The sequence below is a fragment of the Nyctereutes procyonoides genome, unplaced genomic scaffold (genome assembly GCF_905146905.1).
Source record: "Nyctereutes procyonoides isolate TBG_1078 unplaced genomic scaffold, NYPRO_anot_genome, whole genome shotgun sequence".
In the NCBI taxonomy this organism is placed as follows: Eukaryota; Metazoa; Chordata; class Mammalia; order Carnivora; family Canidae; genus Nyctereutes; species Nyctereutes procyonoides.
In genome coordinates, this window is record NW_026575145.1 from 15897961 (window position 1) to 15923984 (window position 26024).

Genomic DNA, 26024 nt, shown 5'->3' on the forward strand with positions numbered 1-26024 from the left:
CCACCCCGATGGCTCCCTAACTTGACATCTAAAAAAGCTTTACCAATGTATAATCACATGATGAATCATTAAATTCTACTCCTGAAATCTGTATTGCACTATGTATTAACTAAAATTGAAATAAAAACTTGAGGGGCACCTAGGTCACTTAGTTAGTTAAGCATCCAATTCTTGATTTCAGCTCGGGTTGTGATCTCAGGGTCCAGGGATCAAGCTCCGTGTTTGATACCATGCTCAGTGGGTAGTATGCTTGTCCCCTGCCCTCCCCTCCACTTGTGCGAGGATTCTCTCTCCCTCTTTCTTTGCCTCCCCCCTCCCAAATAAGTTAAGTAAATAAGTAAATCTTAGGGGAAAAAAAAAGAAAACATGGGTATGTAGAATGGGAGATAATGTTATGGATATTATTGGAAAATGCAACCTGCAACATCATGTAATTCAAGTCTCCATCTTTTGCGCATGCTATTCTCCTTACTTGGAATATTTGGGGCTTATCTGCTCAGCCAACTTCTACCATGTGGTTTATCAAGCATTTTTTATGTCCTGAGCCCCGTTCTACACATTTTATACCCATTATCTCAGATCCTTGTAATAACTCTCCAAAATGAAGAATACCTTGATTTAGATAAAATGTCTTCCTTTTTTTTTTTTTTTTAATGTCTTCCTTTTTTGTGAGGTCTTCCTATCCCCAAATCTCCTATGTTGAATTTTCTCTCTCAGAACTTTTTATGGACATACTTCTTTTAGATTTTTTTATTTTTTTATTTTTATTTTTTCCTTCTTTTAGATTTTTATTATAGTCATTTATTTTTACTTGATTACATTATCTTTCTCCCTATTAAACTGAACTTCTCGAGATGAATTATTTTCATTATATTCATAGATTCATATGTATTTTGTATATTCTTCAAATATTTGAGTATCCACTAGATAACAAGTCTGGGTCTGGTTGTAGGAAAACAGATAAAGCACAGACTCTGCTCTCTAGTAGCTCATGTTTTCATTGATGAGACAGGTGAATGGGAAAATATAATGTAGTTTGATGGATACTTTTGATAGATGGGTTTCACTGAGTGCTCTGAAACTACCCAAAAGGAACATAATTGGGAATGGGTAGTGAGTTGGTTTTTGTGCAGCCTTCTTAGGGAGGTACCTATACCTACTCTTTTTTAGGTGCCTGTGATCATTCTAAGTAGAGATAGGGATTGAGTTATGGGGTGGAGGTAGCATTTTGGGAGTTTTCATGGTATACGGATGAGATTTAACATCCATGATGTATGAACAAAGGGAGTTGATGAGACCAACTAGAGAGAAAAGCAGGGAGTTCAGGGCCAATGCCAGATGGAAAAAAAATCAAGGGGAAAAAAAAGAGAGAAAAAAACCCAAGGGAGTCAAGATAAGAGAAAATTGAAGAAAAGGTGTGAAATACTCATTGCAGACTGTGGAAGAAATGTAGCAGAATTATTGGACATTATGCTCATTGAAGGTTGGTGATTACAAATTTATAATGACCTTAGTTTTCTTGATTATGTAAATCTTGTTTCCTAATTACCCCCTGTTGACAAGGATTCAGATGTGGTTGTGGTAGTGGCCTGAAAAAAAAAAGCAAGAGACTTTTGAGGATTTTACTCATAAGGTAGGCAAGTGCTATTGAATAACCATAAAGCTCAGGTTGAATTCAAAGACTGAGTTGAATTATCTATCAACATAGGGTTTCTTTGAAAATGATATTAAGAAATTTTTTGTCAACCAAATGTAAAAGAAAAGCAGATAAGAAGGGGGGAAATCCCTGATGAACAACTGAAGAGACAGTTTTAAGGTATTACATGTTTATATTACAGTGGTGGCCAGTTTTTTTGTTTTGTTTTGTTTTTAAAGATTTTATTTATTTATTCATGAGAGACACACGCACACACAGAGAGGCAGAGACACAGGCAGAGGGAGAAGCAGGCTCCATGCAGGGAGCCTGATGTAGGACTCAATCCCGGGACTCCAGGAGCACACCCTGGGCTGAAGGGAGGCCATCCACCACTGAGCCACCCAGGGATACCCTCCAGGTTTTGTTTTGTTTTGTTGTTCAAGATTTATTTATTTGAGAGAGAGAGAGTGTGTTGGGGGGGGGGGGGGAAGAATCCTGAAGCAGCCCTGGGACCCTGAGATCATGAGCTGTCCCAAGACTAAAAGTTCACCACCTGACTGGGCCATCCATGAGTCCCTGCAATGGCTGTTTTAAAGCAGGATATCCAGCAGAGTATGTTAGGACACAATACTTGTTAGTAATTTGTCTTGGTTCATTATGAACTTTTAAGTAATGTAAGTATAGTTCTTTGAACAATTCTGTGCTTTTTTAGAGCTTATTCATTAATATTGGCGTTTCACATACCTTTTTGCCCTATTTTTAGTTAATTTGTATTCATGACATGTTGTAATTTGCTTTGGTTCTAAACTGAAAAATTAGTGATTTTGTATATGAATATGTCTAAATACCTTCTCATCGTTGAAGTAACTCAGGAGCCACAAAAACCATTTTTTTCTCCTGTCCAGTCGTACACTTGACTTTTTTTTACTATACCTTTATAAAGTTCACAAAGCAGGTTTTCATTATACTGGATATAAAATAAGCTTTTATGTCTGCAGACCATCTTTGTTTTTCTCTCAGAAATAAAATTGATCACAGTTAAAACCTGAGAAACTATGTTTAGAACTTTTTTTTTTTTTTTTAAAAAAACTGGTCCCTATCCATACTTGTTCAGGAGATCCGTCATATTTTGGGGAACACAGAGAACAGTTATTCCCCAAATTGGCAACTGTTACATTTCCCCATGAAATACAGAAAGTTATACTAAACATTTCTCTTACTTTCTATTTTTTGGTGTTTTTTTTTTAAGATTTTATTTATTTATTCATGAGAGAGAGAGAGAGAGGGAGAGGCAGAGACATAGAGTGAGAAGCAGGATCCATGTAGGAAGCCTGTTGTGGGACTCGATCCCAGCCAAAGGTGGAGGCTCAGTCGTGGAGCCACCCAGGTGTCTTGGTGTGCAGTTTTTGTACTGGATAAGGAAGTTAGTTGAAAGAGCGCCCGGGTGGTGCAGTTAGTTGAGCGTCCCACTTTTGGTTTCAGCTTAGGTCGTGATCTCAGGGTCATGAGATTGAGCCCTGCAGTGGCTCAGCATGGAGTCTGCTTAAAACTCCCTCTCTTTGGTCGCGGGGTTGTTGGTGGTACCCAGGCTGCAGCACTTAAGATGAACGTAATTCAGATTGTTTGTGACCATTGGGTACATATACTTGTGCCTTTGGGGTTTGTCCTTTGATGTTATCTAGACAGAAAGAACGATGAAAAGCTAACTGCCTTCTGGAATAAGAGTTTGTTGTTTAGAAGGGAATTGAGACCCAGTGAAGAAGTCACCTGGAAGTAAAGCCCGGGACTAAATTGCAGAATGTTCACATTTTAAAAGTTAGGAGAGAAATAAAAACACATTCGTTATTTAAAAAAAAAAAACAAAAAAACCGCAAAACTCTTCCCCCTCTCTCTGCCCTCCCCCCCCCGCACGCTCACATTCTCTCCAGTCTTTCTTTTCTTTCTCTTCTTCTTTCTTTTCTTTTCTTTTCTATTTTTAAGATATTATTTATTTATTCATGAGAAACAGAGAGAGAGAGAGGCAGACACAGGCAGAGGGAGAAGCAGGCTCCACACAGGAAGCCCGACATGGGACTCGATCCCAGATCTCCAGGATCAGGCCCTGGGCTGAAGGCGGCGCTAAACCGCTGAGCCACCGGGGCTGCCCCTGTTTGTTTATTTTTTAAGATTTTATTTATTTATTCATGAGAGACCGGAAGAGAGATAGAGGCAGAGGGAGAAGCAGGCTCCCTGTGGAGCAGGGAGCCTAATGTGGGGCTTGATTCCAAGACCTGGGATCATCACCTGAGCTGAAGGCAGACAGTGAACTGACTGAGCCACCCAGGTGCCCACTTCAAATCAATCTTCAAAAAAAAGATGAATAGTTTAAAATATTTTATTTATTTTATTTTATTTAATTATTTAATTATTAATTGTTTTTAAATTTAAAAAATGATTTATTTGTTCACTTATTTTAGAGAGCGGGAGAACACAGGTTAGGTGAGGGGCAGAATGAGAGAATCTTCAAGCAGACTCCCTGCTGAGTTTGGAGCCCTAGGCGGGTCTCATTCTCATGACCTGTGAGATCACGACCTGAGCCAGAACCAAGTCGGTCACTTAACAGACTGAGCCACCCCTGTGCCCTGTTTTTAAAAAATATTTAATGTAAAGTATATGGTGGGACCCGTTCTTGTTATTTGAATTGAGAACTATCAGCTTCAACATTTTATTCTTATTCAAAAGCTACTGTTTTCTAAAAAAAAACCCAAACTAGTTTTTAGGACCATGTTGTTCTCCAGCAGTATTAACATTTTTATAGTTTCTTTTTTTCTCTTCAGTTTATTGTATATGCATAGGTAGACAACGCCAAAAGTACTTTAAGATTCTGATGGACTAGTCTTCTGATCTTACCTTGAGAGCTAGAGGCGTATCTCCTACAGTGTAGCCTCAAAATCTTTCCTCTTTGGGAAAATCACAGGTGATTGTGTGACATAGATTGCCAGTGTTGTGGACTAATAAAAACCACCTGTGTTTAATCAATGACTGGTCAATCATTGAATGCAAGAAATGTTCTAAAATTTTTGATAATATTCCTGATGCCAGGCTCCTTAAGTTCTGATTATCTAAGTAGATATATAATAGAGTTATTTTGATGTTCACATAGACAGTCTTAGAAAGCTACTAAAGATAATATACTCACTAAAATTTGGAGGAAAAATAATTCCACTAGACCATTTAGAGCACTACGTTTTGTGTTATCTGTAGCCCATTTAAAGTTTAATTTGTGCATAAAACTTAGAATTCTGTTTTTGATATCATATAATTGAGATTTCTACTAAATGTACATTATAGTTTTTATATTTCAAGTGTTGATAAAATATAGAGAATATTATTGGTACCTCACAAATTCTGCTTTTGATCGAACTGTCGTCTTATATGGGTTTATATAGCAGGTATTAGACTATTTATAAGAGAAAAGGTAGAGCTAAAGTCAGTTAGTTTAATATGGTGCCAATGTACTGAACTAAGTGTTTTAACGTGTATAATTTCATTTAACTTTCATATCATCCATATAAAGTAGATATTTTTTAGATACTGTCTTTGCTTTACAAATGAGGAAACAGGACCAGAAAGGTTACAAAGATGTTGTATGTTTTATCCTTACCTATTAAATGCCAGGTCAGCACTTACTCCCAGTAAAACATGAATTAAACAATGTTCCTGGCCTTCAGAACCTTTTAAGGTAAATAAGGAAATAAAGTGATAGATTAAATAGTGTGAGCACTGTTTGTATAGGCTTTAGGAACATGAAAGTACCACTTAGTGATTTGAGGAGGTTAGGGAAGGTTTTAGAGCAGTTGATGTTTGAACTGAGTATTGAATAGGAATTTTTTTTTAAACATGATTTTGAGTTAATGCTGCTACTTTAAACTGTTGATAACTTGATATTTTCAGCATGTGAGAATTCTGGAAAGGAAAGCAATGTGAGAAATATTACGTAGTACACATCAGACACAGTATTGAATGTGATGCATTATGTTACAGTTTTTATTTATTATTTTGTTAATACTTTGATGTGAAGAATTTAGTAATACCATTTTTTAGGTGTAATACGATTTTTTTCTCTACAGATGTCCTCCTCGCACTTTCTTACCAGCCCTCTGCAAAATTTTTCTTGATGAAAGTGCTCCAGACAATGTGTTAGAAGTGACAGCTCGTGCCATCACGTACTACCTGGATGTATCTGCAGAATGCACCCGAAGGATTGTTGGGGTTGATGGAGCTATAAAAGCACTTTGTAATCGTTTAGTTGTGGTTGAACTTAATAACAGGACTAGCAGAGACTTAGCTGAACAGTGTGTAAAGGTAAGTTTTAAGTATTTATTGGCCCATTTGAAGATGACTAGAGAATAAAAAATACATTTCGCTAAAAAAAGAAAATTTTTTTCATTATTCTTACTTTATTGAGAGTGGTTGACAACAGTGGAAGTCACAGTCCTTGTGGCACCAAAAAAGATCCCATAAAGTTTAGGAAAAGAAATCTTAGAAGGAAAATTGTAGGTCAGTGATACTGCTCTTTTTTGCTGGTTCTTGGGTTTCTTGTAGCTTTTGAGTTAGGTTATTCCTGTTCTTAGCTAAAATGATTTTTTATGAAAGTAATAATAACAGCAGCTAATACTATCAGAGTCAGACATTATGCTAAACACTTTACATGTGTTAACTCATTTAGTCTTTATAACAATTTTATATGAGGCAGGTGCTGCTAATATCAGCATTTCTATTTTTTATTTGAAAAAATTTCAAGCATATTGCGGTTAAGTAACTTGGTTGGTGGTGATACAAATAATTTGTGGCAGAGCCACGATTCCACTATCGGAAGAGTAGGAGTTTGAAATTAGGAAGTCTGGTTTGTGGGCCCATGAATTTAACTATTTTTCTGTACTTCCTTTAAGAGTAGCTCTTTTGTTTTATTCCTTTTGGGACTAATTATAAACTTTATGTGACTTTAAAAAGCACCAGCACTGGGTCAGTAGTTTATTAGAACTACTTGATGAACACATTTAGATTTTACATGATTTTTTTATTTGTGATTCCTATTTCATTCTTACTATGATTCTGCTGCTCTGGGTCAGCAGTTTTCAAACTTTCTGCCTCAGGATCCCTTTATAGTCTTATTATCGAGGGGCCCTCAAAGAGCCTTTGTTTATGTAGGTTGTATCTATATATCTTTACTATATTAGATAGTAAAACAAATTTAGAACATATATTTATTTGAAATAAGAAACTCATTATGTGTTTAACATACATTTTAATGAAAATAATTATTTCCTGAACAGATAGAAACTCAGTGAAAATAGTAGCATTGTTAATAAGACAGATCCTCATATTTACTTCTGCATTCAGTCGGTTACGGTATCACATATAGTTTTTCAGAAATTACACCCTACCCTTCTGAGAGAATGAGAATGAAAAAGATAATCACTATCATGGTATTTAGTATTGTGAAAAAAGTTTTAACTTCAGTGATCTTTAAATATGTCTTCCCCACACTTTGAGAACTGCTATTAGTGTTAATGTCTTGATTTTCTGCCCTGTATTTGTAGATTTATTTCTGTCTCCAGACTCAGAGGGAGAGGTTAAATCTCTTGTCCTGTTTAGAGCTTTTTCTCTTTCTCATTCTCTCTCTTTTTAAATTTTAATTAATTTATTTTAGAGAGAGAATGCGAGTGTACGAGCAGGGGGAGGGGCAGAGAGAGAGAATCTCAAGCAGATTCTGCCTTGAGTTTAGAGCCTGATTTGGGTCTTGATCTCATGATCCTTAGTTCATGACCTAGCCGAAATCAAGAGTCGGACAGCCAAACGACTAAGCCACCCAGATGCCCTTCTGTCTTATTCCCTTGATCATATTACTTCATGTTTCTTTCAGGACTGTGAGTTTTACTCCATTGTTTATTCACTGAATCAACATTATTTCAAACTTTCTTGTCTTTCATACCCTGCTCTTACTTTTTTTGTTCCCTTTTCTGATTATTGTTATTATTCTTAAATGGTAGTATTTTCTTTTTTTACCTTTTTAAAACTATAACTTTGCTTAGATAATCTCATCTATCAGCATTAATACCATTCATTTGTATATATCCCTCACATCTTATCTCTAGACCTGACCTCTTTCTTGAGGTCCAGACTCCATGTTCAAAGGCTTTTTGTATAGCTCCAACCAGCTGTTTGAATTAATAATATTTTACTTCAGATTCAGTTATTTTGATAATTGGCATCAAATTCACCCACTCTAGGCAGAAACCTGTGCTTTATCCTTTATTTCCTTTTTTCCTCTCCATACATATAGTTATTAATGATTTTCTAGTTTATTTCCTTTTGTCTCTGTTATTACCTTAGTTAAGCTATCATTCTCTCTTGAATATTAGTGCTTGAATTTATTTTTGCATTTGCCTCTACACTCTCCCTATGCCCCATTCCCAGTTACTAACTGGAAATATCATCTTTTTCTGCTTAAAACAGTTTTCTTAAAACAAGTTTTCTTTTTCTTTTTCTTTTTTTTAAGGCTTTTATTTGTTTATTTGACAGAGAAAGTGTGTGTACAAGCGGGGGTGGGCAGGAGAGGGAGAAACAGGTTCCCTGCTGAGCAGGGAGCCCAGTGTGGGGCTCAATCCCAGACCCTGGGATCATGACCCGAGCAAAGGTACCCCAAGCACTTTTTTTGCTTAAAGAATAAAATCTAAATTTTCTGCTATGTCCATAAGATCTGTGGACTCTGTTAACTCTTTAGTGTTCTACCCGAACTCCTTAAGCATCAACATAATTTGGAAATAAGAGTTAATTTTTAATGTTTTAACATTTCCTAGAGTGTGAGGATGATGAAGAATGTAATAGCAAGCATTATTTATTTATTTAATGTGTAAGACCTGTGTAAACTTCTGCTAAGTTACTTTAGTTGCTTAACTTACTATGCAGGCTTCACCATCTGAACCTAGTGTCTAATACGGTAGCCATATTTATATTTCAAATGTGGCTACCCCAAATTAAGATATGCTGTAAGTATAAAATATACTTGGGATTTTGAAGAGTTAATACATAAAAGAATTTGGGGCACCTAGGTGGCCCAGGTGGTTGAGCACTGGACTCTAGATTTCTCCTTAAGTTGTGCTCTCATGGTCATAGGATCAATCTCTGTGTCAGGCCCCGTACTTAGCGAGGAGTTGGCTTGGAATTTTCTCTCTCTCTTCTCTCTCTCCCCCTCTGCCCTTTCCCCTGCTTGTGTTCTCCCCCCTCTAAAATAAATTAAAGAAAAAACTTTTTAGAAAGTAAAATAGCTCAATTTTTAACATTGATAACATGTTGAAATGATGATGCCTTACATACATTGGCTAAATTAAATATATTCAAATAAATTTGTTTTGCTTTACTTTTTAAAATTGACTACTAATAAATTTGTAAAGCATGTTGTGCTTTCTGTGATGCTAGAAAATTAAAATTGGACTTACTGCATTCTTTTGTTAATTTTCATTTACTGTTGTAGGTGTTAGAACTGATATGTACTCGAGAATCAGGAGCAGTGTTTGAGGCTGGTGGTTTGAATTGTGTGCTTACCTTCATTCGTGACAGTGGACACTTGGTTCATAAAGATACCTTGCACTCTGCCATGGCTGTGGTATCAAGACTCTGTGGCAAGATGGAACCTCAAGATTCTTCTTTAGAAATTTGTGTGGAATCTCTGTCTAGTTTATTAAAACATGAAGATCATCAGGTAAATAAATCCCTGTTATATACTTTGTATTCAAAAAGTGATTTTATAGTGTCTCCTATTTATAACTATGATACACTGTTATTTCAACTTTTCACTTGATGAACTAGAGGTAATTCCATTTTCTCTTTTTTCTCATTTCATATTTCTGTATGGTAATCTTTGTTTTGGCAGTGAGACATTTTAAGTTATAGAAGTGATATGTTTGATGTGTTTATTTTTTAAATTTAAATGTTTCAGAAGTACATAATTTTTAAAGCTGCATTATGCTCAGTGTGATTTTGACTCAGCACAAGTTGCTGACTTAAAGAGATAGTTCTCATTGAAGTAAAATAACACAGTATTTAAAATCTTTTATGTGTAAAGTTTGTTTTGAATTAGATTTTAGAAAATAAAACTTTTAAATGCCTTTTTACTATTTTGTTAATTATTTTTGGTTGATATTCATAGATATTTTGGCAGAATTGTTCATAATAATAGTTAATATTTATTGAGCTTTTACTGTCCATCTAGATTCTTTATGTATGTCATCTTATTTAAGGTTGGACAGTGAATTATAGGTACTATTATCTCCATTTTACAGATAAGGGAACTGAGGCCTTGAGCAGTTAAGTAATAACCTGAGGTCATACAGTTGGGCAGAATGTGGACCCAGGATTAAAATCTAGGCAGATTATATGCCTTATATCATTGCTATTGCTGGCATTCTTAAATCTCAGTAATGAAATTAGCAGTACCCCTTTTAGGTAAATTTTATCAATATGCATATATATATTATATATGCATATATATATATTTACATCATTAGGTTTCAGATGGAGCTCTGCGGTGCTTTGCATCACTAGCTGACCGATTTACCCGTCGTGGTGTTGACCCAGCTCCATTAGCCAAGCATGGATTAACTGAGGAGCTGTTATCTCGCATGGCTGCTGCTGGTGGTACTGTATCAGGGCCATCATCAGCTTGTAAACCTGGTCGCAGCACTGCAGGAGCACCTTCCACGGCTGCAGATTCCAAATTGAGTAACCAGGTGTCAACAATTGTAAGCCTGCTCTCAACACTTTGCAGAGGCTCTCCAGTAGTCACACACGTAAGAATGTTTTTGAATATGTGATTTTTAATCTTTCAGTAAAAGTATTTTACATAATGTAAATATATTAAACAGTTCTCCCATTCCGTTTCTAGGATCTCCTGAGGTCAGAACTTCCAGATTCAATTGAAAGTGCATTGCAGGGTGATGAAAGATGTGTGCTTGATACCATGCGTTTGGTTGACCTTCTCTTGGTGCTATTATTTGAAGGACGAAAAGCTTTGCCAAAGTCTAGTGCTGGATCTACAGGCAGAATCCCAGGACTTCGGAGATTGGATAGCTCTGGGGAGCGCTCACATCGGCAGCTTATAGACTGTATTCGAAGTAAAGATACCGATGCACTTATAGATGCAATTGACACAGGAGGTCGGAAAATATTTTTTAAAATATAAAAAGAAAACAGGAATTATATAGGCAATTTCTAGTTTCTAGATTTTAGACCAGTGTTTTTAGCAGTTGGGCCAGATAATAGAATGCTCACCAACCACCTCTGCACCCTTTCCTCTCCCCATGTATATAATTATCAGCCTGGTGCATGGTAAGACCTGAATAAATGCCTATTAACAGAGTAAATGAAATGAATAAAAGAAACCAGTACCCTGTTGAATTGTGTTATATATTTAGGTTTTTTTTTTTCTTATTTATTTTTAAGAGCCTAAAGCCTTGTGAATCCTCAGCGTTTAAAAATTTTAGAATATCTTTTCTTAGCAGAATTTGTTTGTGGACTATTAACTACTGTAGAGTTGATCCAAATGTTTAAAATTGACTCTGTATTAGTGACTATTAATAATAATTTTTAAATGGTTCCCATTGTAGAAAAGTTCAGTATTATTTTGTTAGATTTTTAAAAATTTATTTTTCTCCTTCAAACTTTTCCAGCCTTTGAAGTAAATTTTATGGATGATGTGGGTCAGACTCTATTAAACTGGGCCTCTGCTTTTGGAACTCAGGAAATGGTAAGCTAATATATAAAAGCTCATGTTTTAAATAAAGATAGAACTATTAAGGCAACTTTATGATTCTTCATAATTTTACAGGTAGAATTTCTTTGTGAAAGAGGTGCTGATGTTAATAGGGGTCAAAGGTCATCATCATTACATTATGCTGCATGTTTTGGAAGACCTCAAGTAGCAAAGGTAAAATCCAGGTTTTTAAATTACTAATTTAATATTTAGCATTTACATGGTTCCAAAATTAGAATGATATAAAAACTTTTATTTTGATGATAAGTCATTCTTCCATGCCATCTCCATTCACCATATTCCCCATTGTTCACTGTAGGTAAGCATGTTTTATTTATCTTTTTAGTATTTCTTAACATAGATACAAACAAAAAGAAATATGTATGTTTATTCCCTCTTTTCTAATACAAAATATAACATATTACATACATATTGAAGACCTCTTCCTATTAGCATTTATTTTTTATTATTATTATTATTATTTTTTAAATTTTTATTTATTTATGATAGTCACACAGAGGGAGAGAGAGAGAGAGAGGCAGAGACACAGGCAGAGAGAGAAGCAGGCTCCATGCAGGGAACCCGACGTGGGCCTCGATCCTGGGTCTCCAGGAACACATCCTGGGCTGAAGGCGGCGCTAAACCGCTGAGCCACCAGGGCTGCCTCCTATTAGCTTACATCTGTATACTTGCCGTGTGTGGATATACTGCAAATTTATTTAACCAGTCACCTGTTGCTAAACACTAATTTTTCCAATTTTTTTACTCTTGGCACCAAATAATTTTGTACATATTTGTGTTGTTTTTGTTATCATTATAGCAGATAATTTATTTGCTGAAGGATAATATCTTTGATTTTCAGATTAGCAAAGGACATTGGAAAGTTCTTTTTATAGTTAGGAAAAATTGAGAAGGTTCAGAGAGGTCAAATGATAAGGGTTGGACCTGATGTGTAAATGATCTAGGTCTCTAAAATCTTCATAATGTGAAGTAATTTGGCACGTGCAATGTTAATCTGCTAAGTCAGGCACACTTGGATTTAAGCTTCAGCTTATTAGCAAAACAGTTTTTGGGCCTTGGGCAAGTTTCTTTAGTTTGACTTGCAGTATTCTCAGATAAATGTGTATACATTTATATCATGATTATTATTATAATCAGAAAAAATACATTAAAAAGCATGTAGTATAGTAATCACATCGTAGATGCTCAAATGGTAGCTGCTGTTATTGTCATCTTTATACTATACGAAAATGGGGAAAAACAGTTTAGCTTTCTAACTTGGGAAAGATTTTCTCTTTAAGGTCAAATTCTTTTTTTTTTTTTAATTTTTATTTATTTATGATAGTCACACACACACACACACACACACACAGAGAGAGGCAGAGACATAGGCAGAGGGAGAAGCAGGCTCCATGCACCGGGAGCCCGACATGGGATTTGATCCTGGGTCTCCAGGATCACGCCCCGGGCCAAAGGCAGGCGCTAAATCGCTGCGCCACCCAGGGATCCCTTTAAGGTCAAATTCTAAAGAGAATTGTGCCTCTAAGGATGCTACATTTTATATTGACCCATTTTCTTTTGACTTGTACTGTTTTGCAGTCATGAGTGATTGGGTGGGAAGAAGAAACCAAATGAATTATACGTGTCACCCTAACCTATCTTGATTATATGTCAGCCTACAGTGAGTGATAGCTACTATTACTAATAATGATACAATAGGTAGGACTCACTGAGCACTTAAACTCTGTGCTAGCCAGTGTCTTGGGTATTTAACTTGTCTTATCATTTAATCTTCATAGATTGTTCTGTTTTTAAATGATTCTAAGATACACCTCCACTTTCCTCCTTCCCCCTCCATACACATTTTAACATCTCTTAAATAGGAAAATGTATAATTACTGTTGACCAGATAGAAAGTGCAGCATTACTTGTTCATGCAACAGGAATAAAAAATCCTGTCTGTTAGAGGAGCCACTCAGTAATGCTACCTCATTAATGCTGTCTATGGCACACATGGTAACTGTAGAAATACAAATGTTGGTTTTGAATTAAAAAAATATTAATTATGAAGAATTGTGCTCGGAATGTTGAAGTTATAGAATACCTTATAGATCATTTATATTCTCTTATTTATGTTTGTCCAAGTAATGTGTGAAAACCATCTAAATTTAAAAAAGTTACTTCAATTAGCTTAAAAAAACTTCAAACAATAAAGCATTTTACAAAATTGACTGGCATTTCTTTTTTCATTTCTTAGTGATAATTAATGCTATATCTAATAATCTGTGGCATCCTAGATTTGATAAAATAATTATTATAATTCAGCAGTTGGATGTTTTAGCCAGTACTACATACTTTCCTGATGTGTGTATATATTCACTCATTGTTAAGATATATCTATAGCAAGTTAGAAAAACTGCAGTTCTGAGGGTGACAAGAAAAACATGAGATGTGTTCTCTGTTCAAAAGAGCTTACAGTCTGTTGGGGAGAGAGTCCAGTGTCCATTAAAAATTGGAAAACAGAATTCATATTTAAGATGTAAATTTTGTAGTTCATTCTGGGAGAATTGATTTAACTTGGTAATTGGCAGTATGTAGGAAATGAGGAAGATGATTACCATGTTTGAAATGTACACTAATAACTCTCTGTTGAAGAAATTGAGAGGAGGAGTTTGAATATTATGATAGGTTCACATGTGCACATACTTAATTTGAGTTGTTAATAAATAACCAAGTGAAATCTGCAGTTTTTTAAAGATCTAGCTAGACCATTTTTGAGATAGCTGATACATGCAAAATAGTGATTTGGAGTTACTGCCTGCTTAGGTAATTCTGAGTCTGAGTGCAAAAGTTGGATATTAAAGAAACAGTGTTAATTCTTAATATTCAAATTAAATGCTTTTTCTTTTCTAGACTCTGTTACGGCATGGTGCAAATCCAGATCTGAGAGATGAAGATGGGAAAACTCCCTTAGATAAAGCTCGAGAAAGGGGCCATAGTGAAGTAGTAGCAATTCTTCAGTCTCCCGGTGAGTGGTAAAATCTTTCCTTTCAAGCGATCTGCTATTATTTTTCAGCTTCACTTTTACAGATACAGCTTTTTTGGTGCATATTAGCATTATGTAAATGAACTATTCCTATGAAGTCAAGTAATTATATGCATATACTTTTACATTTGATAAACCTTTAATAGTATACTGTTCAGTGTTCTTTGAGACTCTGGGTGCACGATTCCAGAATGACAAAATCAAAAGTTTAAGGAGCATGGGAATGTCATAAAGAATAGTTGGGTATTGTGTAGATGAAGTACCTTGACCAAATTTTTAAGTTTTCGCTGAGTAGATGAATGTGAACTATTCTGGAATCAAGTGGAATATCCATTATTTCCTTAAGTTGTGATTCAGCTCATTGGTGGAACTAATTTTCTTTGGTATTCTTGTGCTTATTTTGGCAGCACATATACTAAAAAAAATTGGAATAGTATCATTTTTACAAACACCTTTAATAGATACAGTATCTTAATTTCAGTTTAATTATTGGTAATTAGGGATACTTTTTTTTCTTGAATATTTATTTGAGAGAGAGAGAGTGAGTGAGTGAGTGCACACAAGTTGGGGAAGGGGCAGAGGGAGAGGGAGAGAGAGAATCTCAAGTAAACTTCCCATTGAGTGCAGGGTCCAAAGCAGGGCTTGACCCCATGACCCTGAGATCAAAACCATGAGCCAAAATCAAGATTTGGATGCTCAACCGACTGAGCCACAGAGGCACCCCAGGGATAATTACAGTTTGAAATTCGATACATCGTGATGTTTTCTTTTCATGAAAGAAAAAATTTCCAGAAATTTATTATATTGAGCAATATTTGTCTGCAGGTGATTGGATGTGTCCAGTTAATAAAGGAGATGATAAGAAAAAGAAAGATACAAACAAAGATGAAGAAGAATGTAATGAGCCAAAAGGAGATCCAGAAATGGCACCCATATACTTGAAAAGGCTATTGCCAGTGTTTGCACAGACATTTCAGCAAACTATGCTGCCTTCAATAAGGTAGTTATTCATAGTATCTGTGTTTATTAAATTATGCCAATTATATAGTTCTATTTATCTCCTTTTTCTAGAAGGATGGTAGATTAATATTCAAAAGGTATGGTTAGAATAAAAGTTAGATCGGAAATTTGGAGAGTTAAATCTTCGGATGATCTGACTTAAGGAGTTTTGAAAATCAAGACTAGATTCCTAACAATTTTTGTAGCTCTCTGTGTATCAACTTGAGAAAAATTTTGGTAAGTATGGCAAACATTTACTGAGCTTTATGGAGGCCTTTTTGGTAGAGACTGTGTGAGATGGTCATTGAAGAGTTACCAAAAAAAATGGGACTTGGCTTTCAGGTCTATACCATTGTAGGCTAGTGAGGAAGATGCGAATAATAAGCGTAGTAAGTGATAGATTGGACATCAGAGTTCTCTGGTAATAGAGATGATTTAACAATTGGGCTGCTCACATTGGAGAAAATTTTATACAGAAGTGAGATTTAAATTGAGGTTTAAAAGATACTTGGGGTTTTATAGGCAGACAGATTGGAAGGGTCATGGAGCAGCTTTATGTGCAAAGTCATGGAGGTATGAGTCAGTTCATCCTGGTACAAATCCTGGTGGCTCTCCCTCTGTAAGTGTGTCATTTCTGTTCGGCTGTTGCTAATACTCTGGTCCAGAGTCTGTGGTTTGACTACTGCAGTTGCCTCTTCATTGATCTGTCTTTTATTTTCTCTTTTGCTCCTTTATAATCTTTTCCTACATATTAGGCTAAGTTATTTTAAAAATCGTAATTATATCACTTTGTGATTTAAACCCTCCAGTAGTTTCCACCTCGCTTTAACTAAAACCTAACCCCTGCTTTTTTTTTTGAAGATGGAGGAGGCTGAGGCTCAGTTGGTTAAGCAATTGCTTTTGACTCAGGTCCCTGGGATCGAGCCCTGCGTTGGGCTCCCTGCTTAGTGATAAGCCTGCTTGTGCTGTCTTTCTCTGTCAAATAAATAAACAATATCTTAAAAAATAAATAAATAAATAAAAAGAGAGAGCATGAGGGAGGGAGAGGAGAGAGGAATCTCAAGTAGACTCTCCACTGAGCATGGAGCCCAACTTGGCTCTGTCTCACGACCTTGAGTTCATGACCTGAGGCCAGTTGAAGAGTCAGAGGCTTAACGGACTGAGCCACTCAGATGCTCTTAAACCTAACTCCTTAACTCTCAGGCTTGCAAGGTCTTACATAAGTTCCACCCAGCTCTCTGACCTCATGTAGTACTATCTACCCCCTAGCCCATTACATTTAAAGTAACCTTTTTTTTTTCTGTTTTTGGAACACTCCCAAGTACCTCCTTACCTTAGGGCTTTTGTACTTCCCTTTACTGGAAACTTTTCTCATCCTTGGGTCTTTTGCATGGTTTGTTGCTTCATATCATTTAGGTCACAATTCAAATGTTAGACCCACTGATGTTTATCCATCTAATTTAAATGTATCCCTTGGATACTTTTCACATAAATTATGGTGATTTACTGTCTTTACAGAGGTTTCAGTGTCTGAAATTGTGCTTTTCTTTGACTTTTGTGCATCTTATTTATTTATTTATTTTTTAAGATATTTATTTGAGAGAGAGACAGAAAAGCAGAGATATTGGCAGTGGAAGAGGGACAAGTAGACTCCCCACTGAGCAGGGAGCCCAATGCACGGATTGATCTCAGGACCCTTAGATCATGACCTGAGCCAAAGGCAGATGCTTAACCATCAGAGGCCCCGACTTTTGTGTTTTATTGTCTCTCTCCCCTCCAAAGTGAACTCCTTGAGAACTGGCCTGTGTACTGTTATATTCCTGCAAAGACAAGGAAGTATACTAGAGGGCTTGATACTTAGTAGGTCCTCAGTAGATTCTTAGTGCAAGATTGAGTGAGTGTGTTTTGTTAGCAGTTGTAAGTATTTTAATATTAATGGACTGTGTTTGGATTAATGGGATATGTTTGGACAACTCAGAGAATAACGTTAAAAAATAATTAGGAGTCTTTATGACCTATGAAGGCCTTTGTGGCCTGTATTAATGAACAATATTCCACAAGTTAAAGAAGGGTCATTAAATACCTCTGAGGTTGTCACAAATGATTTCAGGATTTATGGAGATGGCATTGGCAGCCTAGTGGAGAAGAGTATTGGGGGAGAGCAAGAATGAAAACAAACCACTTAAGGGTTCATTGCAGTATGGACTTCAACAGTTGCTGGGGAGCTAGACTGGTGGGAACAAATTCAGAAGGTTGAGAGATGGGTTGTATAGGGGTTGACGACTTGTTAAATGTGAGAGGTGAGGGAAAGGAAGGAATGAAGAATGTGTTAAATTTTTGATGGGGTGATTGAGAATTTGATTTTGGACATACTAAGTTAAAGAAGTCTTTAGAACATGTAGTTTTGTAGGATTCAAGGGCCTAGGAATTGACATTAGAGTGCAGGCAGTCTGCTTTAAGTAGGAGAAAAGTGTCAGTAAAATATTCACTGTGAACATTGAAATACTTGGTTTTTATTCTTCCCCAAATAGCTGCAGAGGTATTGGTGTTAGTTGGGGCCACGTTTTTTTTTTTTTTTTTTAATAAAACTTAGAATCATTGTGAAGAATGAGCAAGTTCAATTTTGAACAAGACAGTTTGGCCTGAAAATTTTAGAGGACTAGCTGTAATACCAATAAAAGAATCCTGATCTATTTGGAGACCTTCGTGATAAGGTCATCAGAAAATTATGAAGTATGCCACTATATAACAGAGGTCCCTTATTAGATGATTTTTTTTTTCTCTTTTCTTTTCTTTTCTTTCTTTTCTTTCTTTCTTTTCTTTTCTTTCTTTCTTCTTTCTTTCTTTCTTTCTTTCTTTTCTTTCTTCAAGATTTATTTAGAGAGTAAGTGAGCATGAGCACAGGGGGCTGGGGGATGGAGGGGAGAGGCAGAAGGGCAGAGGGGGACAGAAAAAGAGAGAATCTCCAGCAGACTCCCCGCTGAGCTCAGAGCCTGATGTGGAACTCCTCTATCCCTTGACTCTGAGCTCATGACCTGAACTGAAATCAAGATTCAGATGTGTAAGTAACTGACTGAGCCACCCGAGGTCCCCTAGATGGTTATTTTCTTTCACTCTTAAATGTTTCAGGATTGAGGATTAGAATTACAGGTGGTTTTTTTTTTTCTCTTCTTTTTGTTGTGTTTTCTAAAGTTTCTATAATAAACATATTGTACTTATGAAATAAATATTTCAATGATTGTCTAAATACAATTTTAGTTTGAGTATATTTGATCCTAAATTCTCCTGGTGATAATTAGACACATTTAATTGTGGCGGGGAAGAAAGCATAAACCTAGTTAAGATGTCAGACTCTGGAATCCATGTAGAGTGGGTCCAAATGCCAAGATTACCACTTCTAAATATATGGCCATGAGAAAGGTACTTCACTTCTTTGATTTTAATTGTTTTATCTCTAAGGTGAAAATAATTACATTAAATTCTCTGTAGGTTTGAGAATAAAAATTAGATATGTGTGAAGTGTTATCTTAGTGCCTAATATTTTAGAGGTATTTGAAAAAAGTTCATTAAAAATTAATTAGCAATAGGGATGCCTGAGTGGCTCAGCTGTTGAGTGTCTACTTTTGGCTCAGGCGTGATCCTGGAGTCCCAGGATTGAGTCCTACATCAGGCTTTCTGCATGGAACCTGTGTCTCCCTCTGTCTATGTTTCTGCCTCTCTCTCTCTGTCTCTTGTGATAAATAAATAAAATCTTAAAAAAAATTATTTAACAATATTTTTAAAAATTAAAAACGAGAAGGCATAGGTTGCAACCTGATTTTTTTATTTTATTTTTTTACCATTTCATTTTAAAGTTTGTTTAGAAGAGTCCACATATATATTCTGGTCAGACAATTAAAGGAGGGTCTGTATGTATGAACTTTAGCCATTATCTGTTAGTATTTTATAATGCACAGTGTCTGCTCAGTTAATGAAAGGCAGATGATAGATTAATAAAAGGCTTTCAAACAGAATAGCAATTATCTTTTATTTTTAATGAATGATATGCTATGAACAAACATACATACTGTTAGAGGCATTTTATTTTATTTCTTAAGATTTTATTTATTTGTTCATGAAAGACAGAGAGTGAAAGGTAGAGACAGAGGCAGAGGGAGAAGTAGGCTTCAAGCAGGGAGCCCGATGTGGGACTCGATCCTAAGACCGCGGATCACGCCCTGAGCCAGGGGCAGGCGCTTAACCACTGAGCCACCCAGGCTGTCCCAAAGATGAGATTATTAAAGGAAAATCTGAAGATCTAGTGTAAGCTTAAGTAATTAAATCTTTATGATAATCAGCATGAGAGTTTATAAGTCAGTGCAATAGTCTAGCCCCCCCGAATAGAGCCAATAATATATATAGGAATTGAATGTGTTACAGTGGACATTTCATAGGTCATTTGAAAGATGGAGGATGATTAAATGGTATTAGAATGTATGATTTGTGGTTTGATTTTAAAAGTATCACCTTAATCCTTTAACTGTATATCTAAACAAATTCTAGGTGGATTTAAAATAAATAAGCTTTAGGAAAACAAAAAAATGTTTTTGAATATTTATCAGAATTTGATAAGAATGTCTTTCAAAGCTTGTTTGTTTTAGTACTGTCATTAAATTTATCTCAATTGTCATTTAATTTAGTCTTTGTAAAACTATGACAAACTACTTCACAGAAACAATACTACCCACAGCCAAAAAGGTGCCAATAATATAAACTCATAATCCAAATAAATAGACCAACAAATTGGTATTATTTGTTAGCAAGTGTGACCAAAGGATACTATTTTTTTAATACAAAGAGTACTATTTTTTAAAACAGCACAAATTTTTGGTAAAAAATACAAGAGCCAGTTTAAATAAATGAGCTAAAGAGCACAGTGTTCAAGAAACTAACTTGGAAAAATGTTATGTATAATTACTGAGGTATAATTTACCTAAAATCATAGGATATTTTAAGTGTATGTCATGGTGATTTATACCATGTGGAAGAATTATTCCTATCTAGTTATTAATACATCTATCACATGTTTATCTTTTTGTGTGTATGTGTGAGAACATTTAAGTTCTGCTCTCTTCTACATTTTAGTTACACAATACAGTGCTACAAGTTATAGTTATAACATTAGATCCTCAGACCTTATGTTAGAATTCCCTTACCCTCAGCAGGTGGCAACCACTTTCCTACTCTGTTTCTGTGCGTTGACTTTTGTTTCAGATTCTATATGTGTGGTACCATGTAATAGTTGTCCTTCTCTGGCATTTTTTACTTAGCATAATACCCTCAAGGTCATCCATGTTGTTGCTTAATAGGCTTTTTATTTTTTATTTATTTATTTTTTTAAAGATTTTATTTATTCATTCATGATAGACATAGAGAGAGGCAGAGACACAGGCAGAGGGAGAAGCAGGCTCCACGCTGGGAGCCCGATGCGGGACTCGATCCCGGGACTCCAGGATCATGCCCTGGACCAAAGGCAGGCGCCAAACTGCTGAGCCACCCAGGGATCCCCTTAATAGGCTTTTTAAAAATCAGTTTGCGGGACACCTGGATGGCTCAGTGGTTGAGTGTCTTCCTTTGGCTCAGGTCGTGGTCCCTGGGTCCTGGGATCAAGTCTCGCATCAGGTTCCGTGCAGGGTTCCTGCTCCTCCCTCTGCCTGTGTCTTTACCTTTTTTTCTCTGTGTCTCCCATGAATAAATAAAGCCTTAAAGAAAAAAAGGAAAACTTTATGTTCTGTAAGGTATTATGCATAGTGTACTAGTTAAGAGGTAAGTTTGAGTTAGGCTCTGTAATTTATTAGCTCTTAGTAGTCTACTTTAGTAGACATACTTAACTTTCTTTGTCTCACTTTCTTTATCTGTAAAACTGAGCTAATAGAACCTGCCTAATAGGGATTTGTTGCATGGATTAAAGGAAGTGTAATGTTTTTAAAATACATAGAAGGATTCCTGGCTCATAATGGCTTAGAATAATAGTAACAGATACAACATATAAACTTTTTTTTTGGGGGGGGGATCCCTGGGTGGCGCAGCGGTTTGGTGCCCGTCTTTGGCCCAGGGCGCGATCCTGGAGACCCAGGATCGAATCCCACGTCGGGCTCCCGGTGCATGGAGCCTGCTTCTCCCTCTGCCTATGTCTCTGCCTCTCTCTCTCTCTCTCTCTCTCTCTCTCTCTCTCTCTGTGACTATCATAAAAAAAATTTTTTTTTTAAAAATTTAAACTTTTTTTTTTAAGATTTTTTTTTATTTATTCATGAGAGACACAGAGAGAGAGGCAGAGACATAGGCAGAGGGAGAGAAGCAGGCTCCTTGCAGGGAGCCCGATGTTGGACTCAATTCCGGGACCCCAGGTTCATGCCCTGAGCCGAAGGCAGACGCTCAACCGTTGAGCCACCTGGGCATCCCAACATATAAACATTTGTATGTTGTGGTTTTTTTGTTTGTTTGCTTTTAAGATTTTATTTATTTCAGAGAGATAGAGAGAGAGACAGAGCAGGGTGAGCAGCAGAGGGAGAGGGAGAGCGGGGAGTCTGATGTGGGGCTTGATCCCAGCCAGGATCCTGGCATCATGACTTGAGCTGAAGGCAGATGCTTAACCTACTGAGCCACTCTGGCACCCTTTTTATGCTGTTTTAATTGAAATAAATCGCAATATAAAACTACTGAATGTAAATACTGATTTGACAATCAAATATAAATAGCCATTAGCAAAAATTGGAAGGAACTAATCCTGTTAGAGCAGTTTGCCCTCCATTTGCCTACCATTTTCTATAATGTACTTGAATTAATAATACTTTTTTCCTTGAACGTATAGTGTTACGAATTTCAGCTAGAGAGTGTTATGATATACATCGAGTAGGGACCACATGCTGAAAAAATGCATGTGTCACATGCCTTTCTTGGACTTAATTAGCAATTTTGCCTCTCCATCCTTATGGAAGTTATCTCAAAGTTAATGATACCTATAGCTCCGTGCCTAAGACATTGTTACATACTCAGAATTATTTGTGTTAAATGAACTGTTGTCTTTAACGTAATAGACCACTCTCCTTTTAGTCTATTACAATTTAAATGTGTGTGGATATGTGTTTATTTTAAAAGAACAGATTCCTTGTTATAAAACTGAGGTTAGTTTGAATGACTTTATTATAGAGTATCTATGTTCTGAGCAAAGCAGTATAAAAAGGAAAAGGAGACATTCCAGATTTTTAACAGTGGAAATATTTAGGGGAATGGGAGTTACTGTGATGTCTTATTTTCGTTTATATGATGACATAGTTATAAGGACTGTGGGGTTAAATTTGACAAAGGACAGAAGTGTTTGAAATTTGATCTGTATAAACTACCAGATGTTTTAACTTAACAGCTTTGTGTTTTGGGTTATAGGAAATTTTAAGATAGTTATTTATATAATTTATTTTCTTAGTAATTGCATTATTCCTTACTGATTTTCTAATCCTATCATGACATGTTATTAACTATTTAAAGTTAAACAGTTAATAGTTAATTAGTTCACTATTTTAACAGTAGAAAATAAATGAAATTGCTTTAAAAATGAACATAAACTAGTGCTGGTATTGTTTTATTTTTTTGTATACTTTTATTAAGTGTACTTTTTAAGCAAGAGTATATAAAATGTACCAGTGGATATTTTTGTTATGTTTAATGTATAGTTGCATTTTGTTTTATTTTAGGTTCTTATCTTGGCTTCCTAAAATTCTTTTTTTATTTATTTTTTATTTTTTAAGGAAGGCAAGTCTTGCTCTGATTAGGAAAATGATTCATTTTTGCTCTGAAGCACTTTTAAAAGAAGTTTGTGATTCTGATGTTGGTCACAATTTGCCTACTGTACTAGTGGAAATCACTGCAACGGTCCTTGATCAAGAGGTCAGATTTTTGTCTTTTTTTTGAAACTCCTGTAGCTTTAATTCCCTTTAGACAGTGGTCAGTAAAATAATTTCACTTTTGTCCTAATATCAGTAAATCCTTTTGTCTGTGAAATTATTGCATTTGTCTACTTCAGGCAACTAAACTATTTTTATTATTTTTCCTTAATTTCCTTTTTGTTTTCCCCCAGGATGATGATGATGGCCACTTGCTGGCTTTGCAGATCATAAGAGATTTGGTAGATAAAGGTGGTGATATTTTTTTGGATCAGCTAGCAAGACTTGGTGTAATCAGCAAAGTATCAACTTTGGCAGGTCCTTCCTCTGATGATGAGAATGAAGAGGAATCAAAACCAGAAAAAGTGAGTGATGTTGATTGCAGTGTTATCAGGAATAGGATTTCTTTTGAGGAAATCTAGTTCTAACCTTTGATGGCTTTTGACAAAATAATGGCAATATGAAGTAGTATTATAAGCTTTAAAAATTTGGTTACTCAATTTTTTTTAAGATTTTATTTATTTTATTTATTTATTTATATTTTTTAGAGATTTTATTTATTCATGAGAGAGAGAGAGAGAGAGAGAGGCAAAGACACAGGCAGAGGGAGAAGCAGGCTCCATGCAGGGAGCCCGACATGGGACTTAATCCCGGGACTCCAGGATCACGCCTTGCTTGGGCCAAGGCAGGAGCTAAACCGCTGAGCCACCCAGGGATCCCCTTATTTATTTATTTTAGAGAAAAAAAAGAGTGTGAGCAGGGAGGAGTGGGGAAGGAAGGGAGAGAGAAAATCTCAAGCAGACTCTTTGTGCTGAGCGTGGAGCCCAGTGCGGGGGTTAATCCCACAACTTCAAGATCATGACCCAAGCCAAAACCAAGAGTTGGATGCTTAACCGACTGAGCCACCCAGATGCCCCCAGAAATTTGGTTATTTTAAAAAAATATATTGATAAAATTTAAAACTTACAAAAAAATTACAAATAGAGTATCAGAGTATTCTTTATAAATTTGCTAATTATTGACATTTTGCCCCATTTGCTTTATTTAGACAGATACTGGGTGTGTTTGTGTAAACATACACACATTTAAGAAATACTATTTGAGGGGCACCTGGCTGGCTCAGTTTGCAACTCTTGAACTTGGGGTTGTAAGTTTGAGCCCCGTGTTGGATGTAAAGATTACTTAAAAATGAAATCTTTAAGGGGCTCCTGGGTGGCTTAGACACTTTAAATGTCTTACTCTTGATTTCAACTCATGTCTTGATCTTGGGGTCATGAGTTCAAGCTCCACATTGCACTCTACTCCTGGGCCTGGAGCTTACTGTAAAAAACAAACAACGAAATATTATTTGAGAAAAGATGGATACATAGTGCCCCTTTTAAAAACGTAAACTTCGGGCAGCCCTGGTGGCTTAGCGGTTTAGCGCCACCTTCAGCCCAGGGCCTGATCCTGGGGACCTGGTTCGAGTCCCATGTCAGGCTCCCTGTGTGGAGCCTGTTTCTCCCTCTGCCTGTGTCTCTGCCTCTCTCTCTCTCTCTCTCTCTGTCTCTCATGAATAAATAAATTAAATCTTTAAAAAAAAAAATAAAAGCCTAAACTTCACCAAAAAACCGATGTCTAACTCAAAGACCAAATTTACTGTTTCCTCAATAGCAATTTTTTTCCCCCTGGTCCAGAATCCAATCCAGGAGCATGTATTATGCCATTTAGTTATCATGTTTATGAGAACTTAGCCTTTTGCTTTCATAGCCTTGGCATTTGTGAAGAGGACAGACCAGTTAATTTGGGCAGCGACCCTTCTTTGCATTTGTGTTTCCATGTGATTAGATTCAGGTTGTGAGTTTTTAGCAAGATGACTACAGAGGAGATGTTATATTTTCTCAATGCATAATGTGTCTTCTCTTAGACACATAGTATCTGCTTTCTTACCAATGATGTTAACTTGGATCACTTCGTTATGTTTATGTCTGCTTGGTTTCTTTATCATAGAGTTACTCTTTTTTCTTTTGTAATTAATAAGTAATTTGTGGGGGTGCTTGTCAATATGCTGTTACTCATTAAATATATATCCATGAGTTTCAGTATCCATTGATAATTCTTGCCTTAGATTGCAAATTGTAAGTATGCCTAATCTGTCCCTACTGATTCCAGCACTGATTTAGTCCTAAATTAGTGATTGCTTTCTATATATTAGTGACAGAATGGTAATATTTTTTGAGGTTATGGTAGAGTATGAGAGGTTAATTATAGAATCCTGAGAGGGTGAGCAAGAGTGGGAGGAGAGCGAGAGATTACTTTTAAATTTTTTTAAGGATTTATTTATTTGAGGGAGAGCTTGCACAAGTGGGAGGGGCAGAGGGAGAGAGAATCTGAAGTGGACTCTGTGCTGTGCGTGGAGCCCAAGTCGAGGGTGGATCTCATGACCTTCAGTTCACGACCTGAGCAGAAACTGGGTGCTGTAAGCTTTAACCAGTTATGTCACCCAGGCGCCCTTAGATAATTCCTAAATTACTTGAGAGATCTAAGGGATTTAACTACAAAACAAAATAAAAGGTGTTATTTGAGTTCATCCCCCTAGAATTCTTCTATTCAAGAAATAGTTTCAAAATATCATATGATTTCACTCATATG

At 36.1% G+C, this 26024-nt stretch overlaps 1 protein-coding gene across 5 annotated transcripts in view; it reads left to right on the forward strand.

Moving 5' to 3' along the window:
- The window catches only part of HECTD1 (HECT domain E3 ubiquitin protein ligase 1), a 92965-nt gene that overhangs the window by 18651 nt on the left and 48290 nt on the right, over positions 1 to 26024 (forward strand). For all 5 annotated transcript variants that reach the window (XM_055309213.1, XM_055309216.1, XM_055309214.1 and 2 more), the window contains exons 3-12: positions 5746 to 5980; positions 9153 to 9380; positions 10186 to 10467; positions 10563 to 10833; positions 11347 to 11423; positions 11505 to 11603; positions 14343 to 14457; positions 15301 to 15475; positions 23259 to 23397; positions 23588 to 23758. In XM_055309213.1, the coding sequence (XP_055165188.1) occupies positions 5746 to 5980; positions 9153 to 9380; positions 10186 to 10467; positions 10563 to 10833; positions 11347 to 11423; positions 11505 to 11603; positions 14343 to 14457; positions 15301 to 15475; positions 23259 to 23397; positions 23588 to 23758 (1792 nt within the window). The remainder of the gene's footprint in view (positions 1 to 5745; positions 5981 to 9152; positions 9381 to 10185; positions 10468 to 10562; positions 10834 to 11346; positions 11424 to 11504; positions 11604 to 14342; positions 14458 to 15300; positions 15476 to 23258; positions 23398 to 23587; positions 23759 to 26024) is intronic.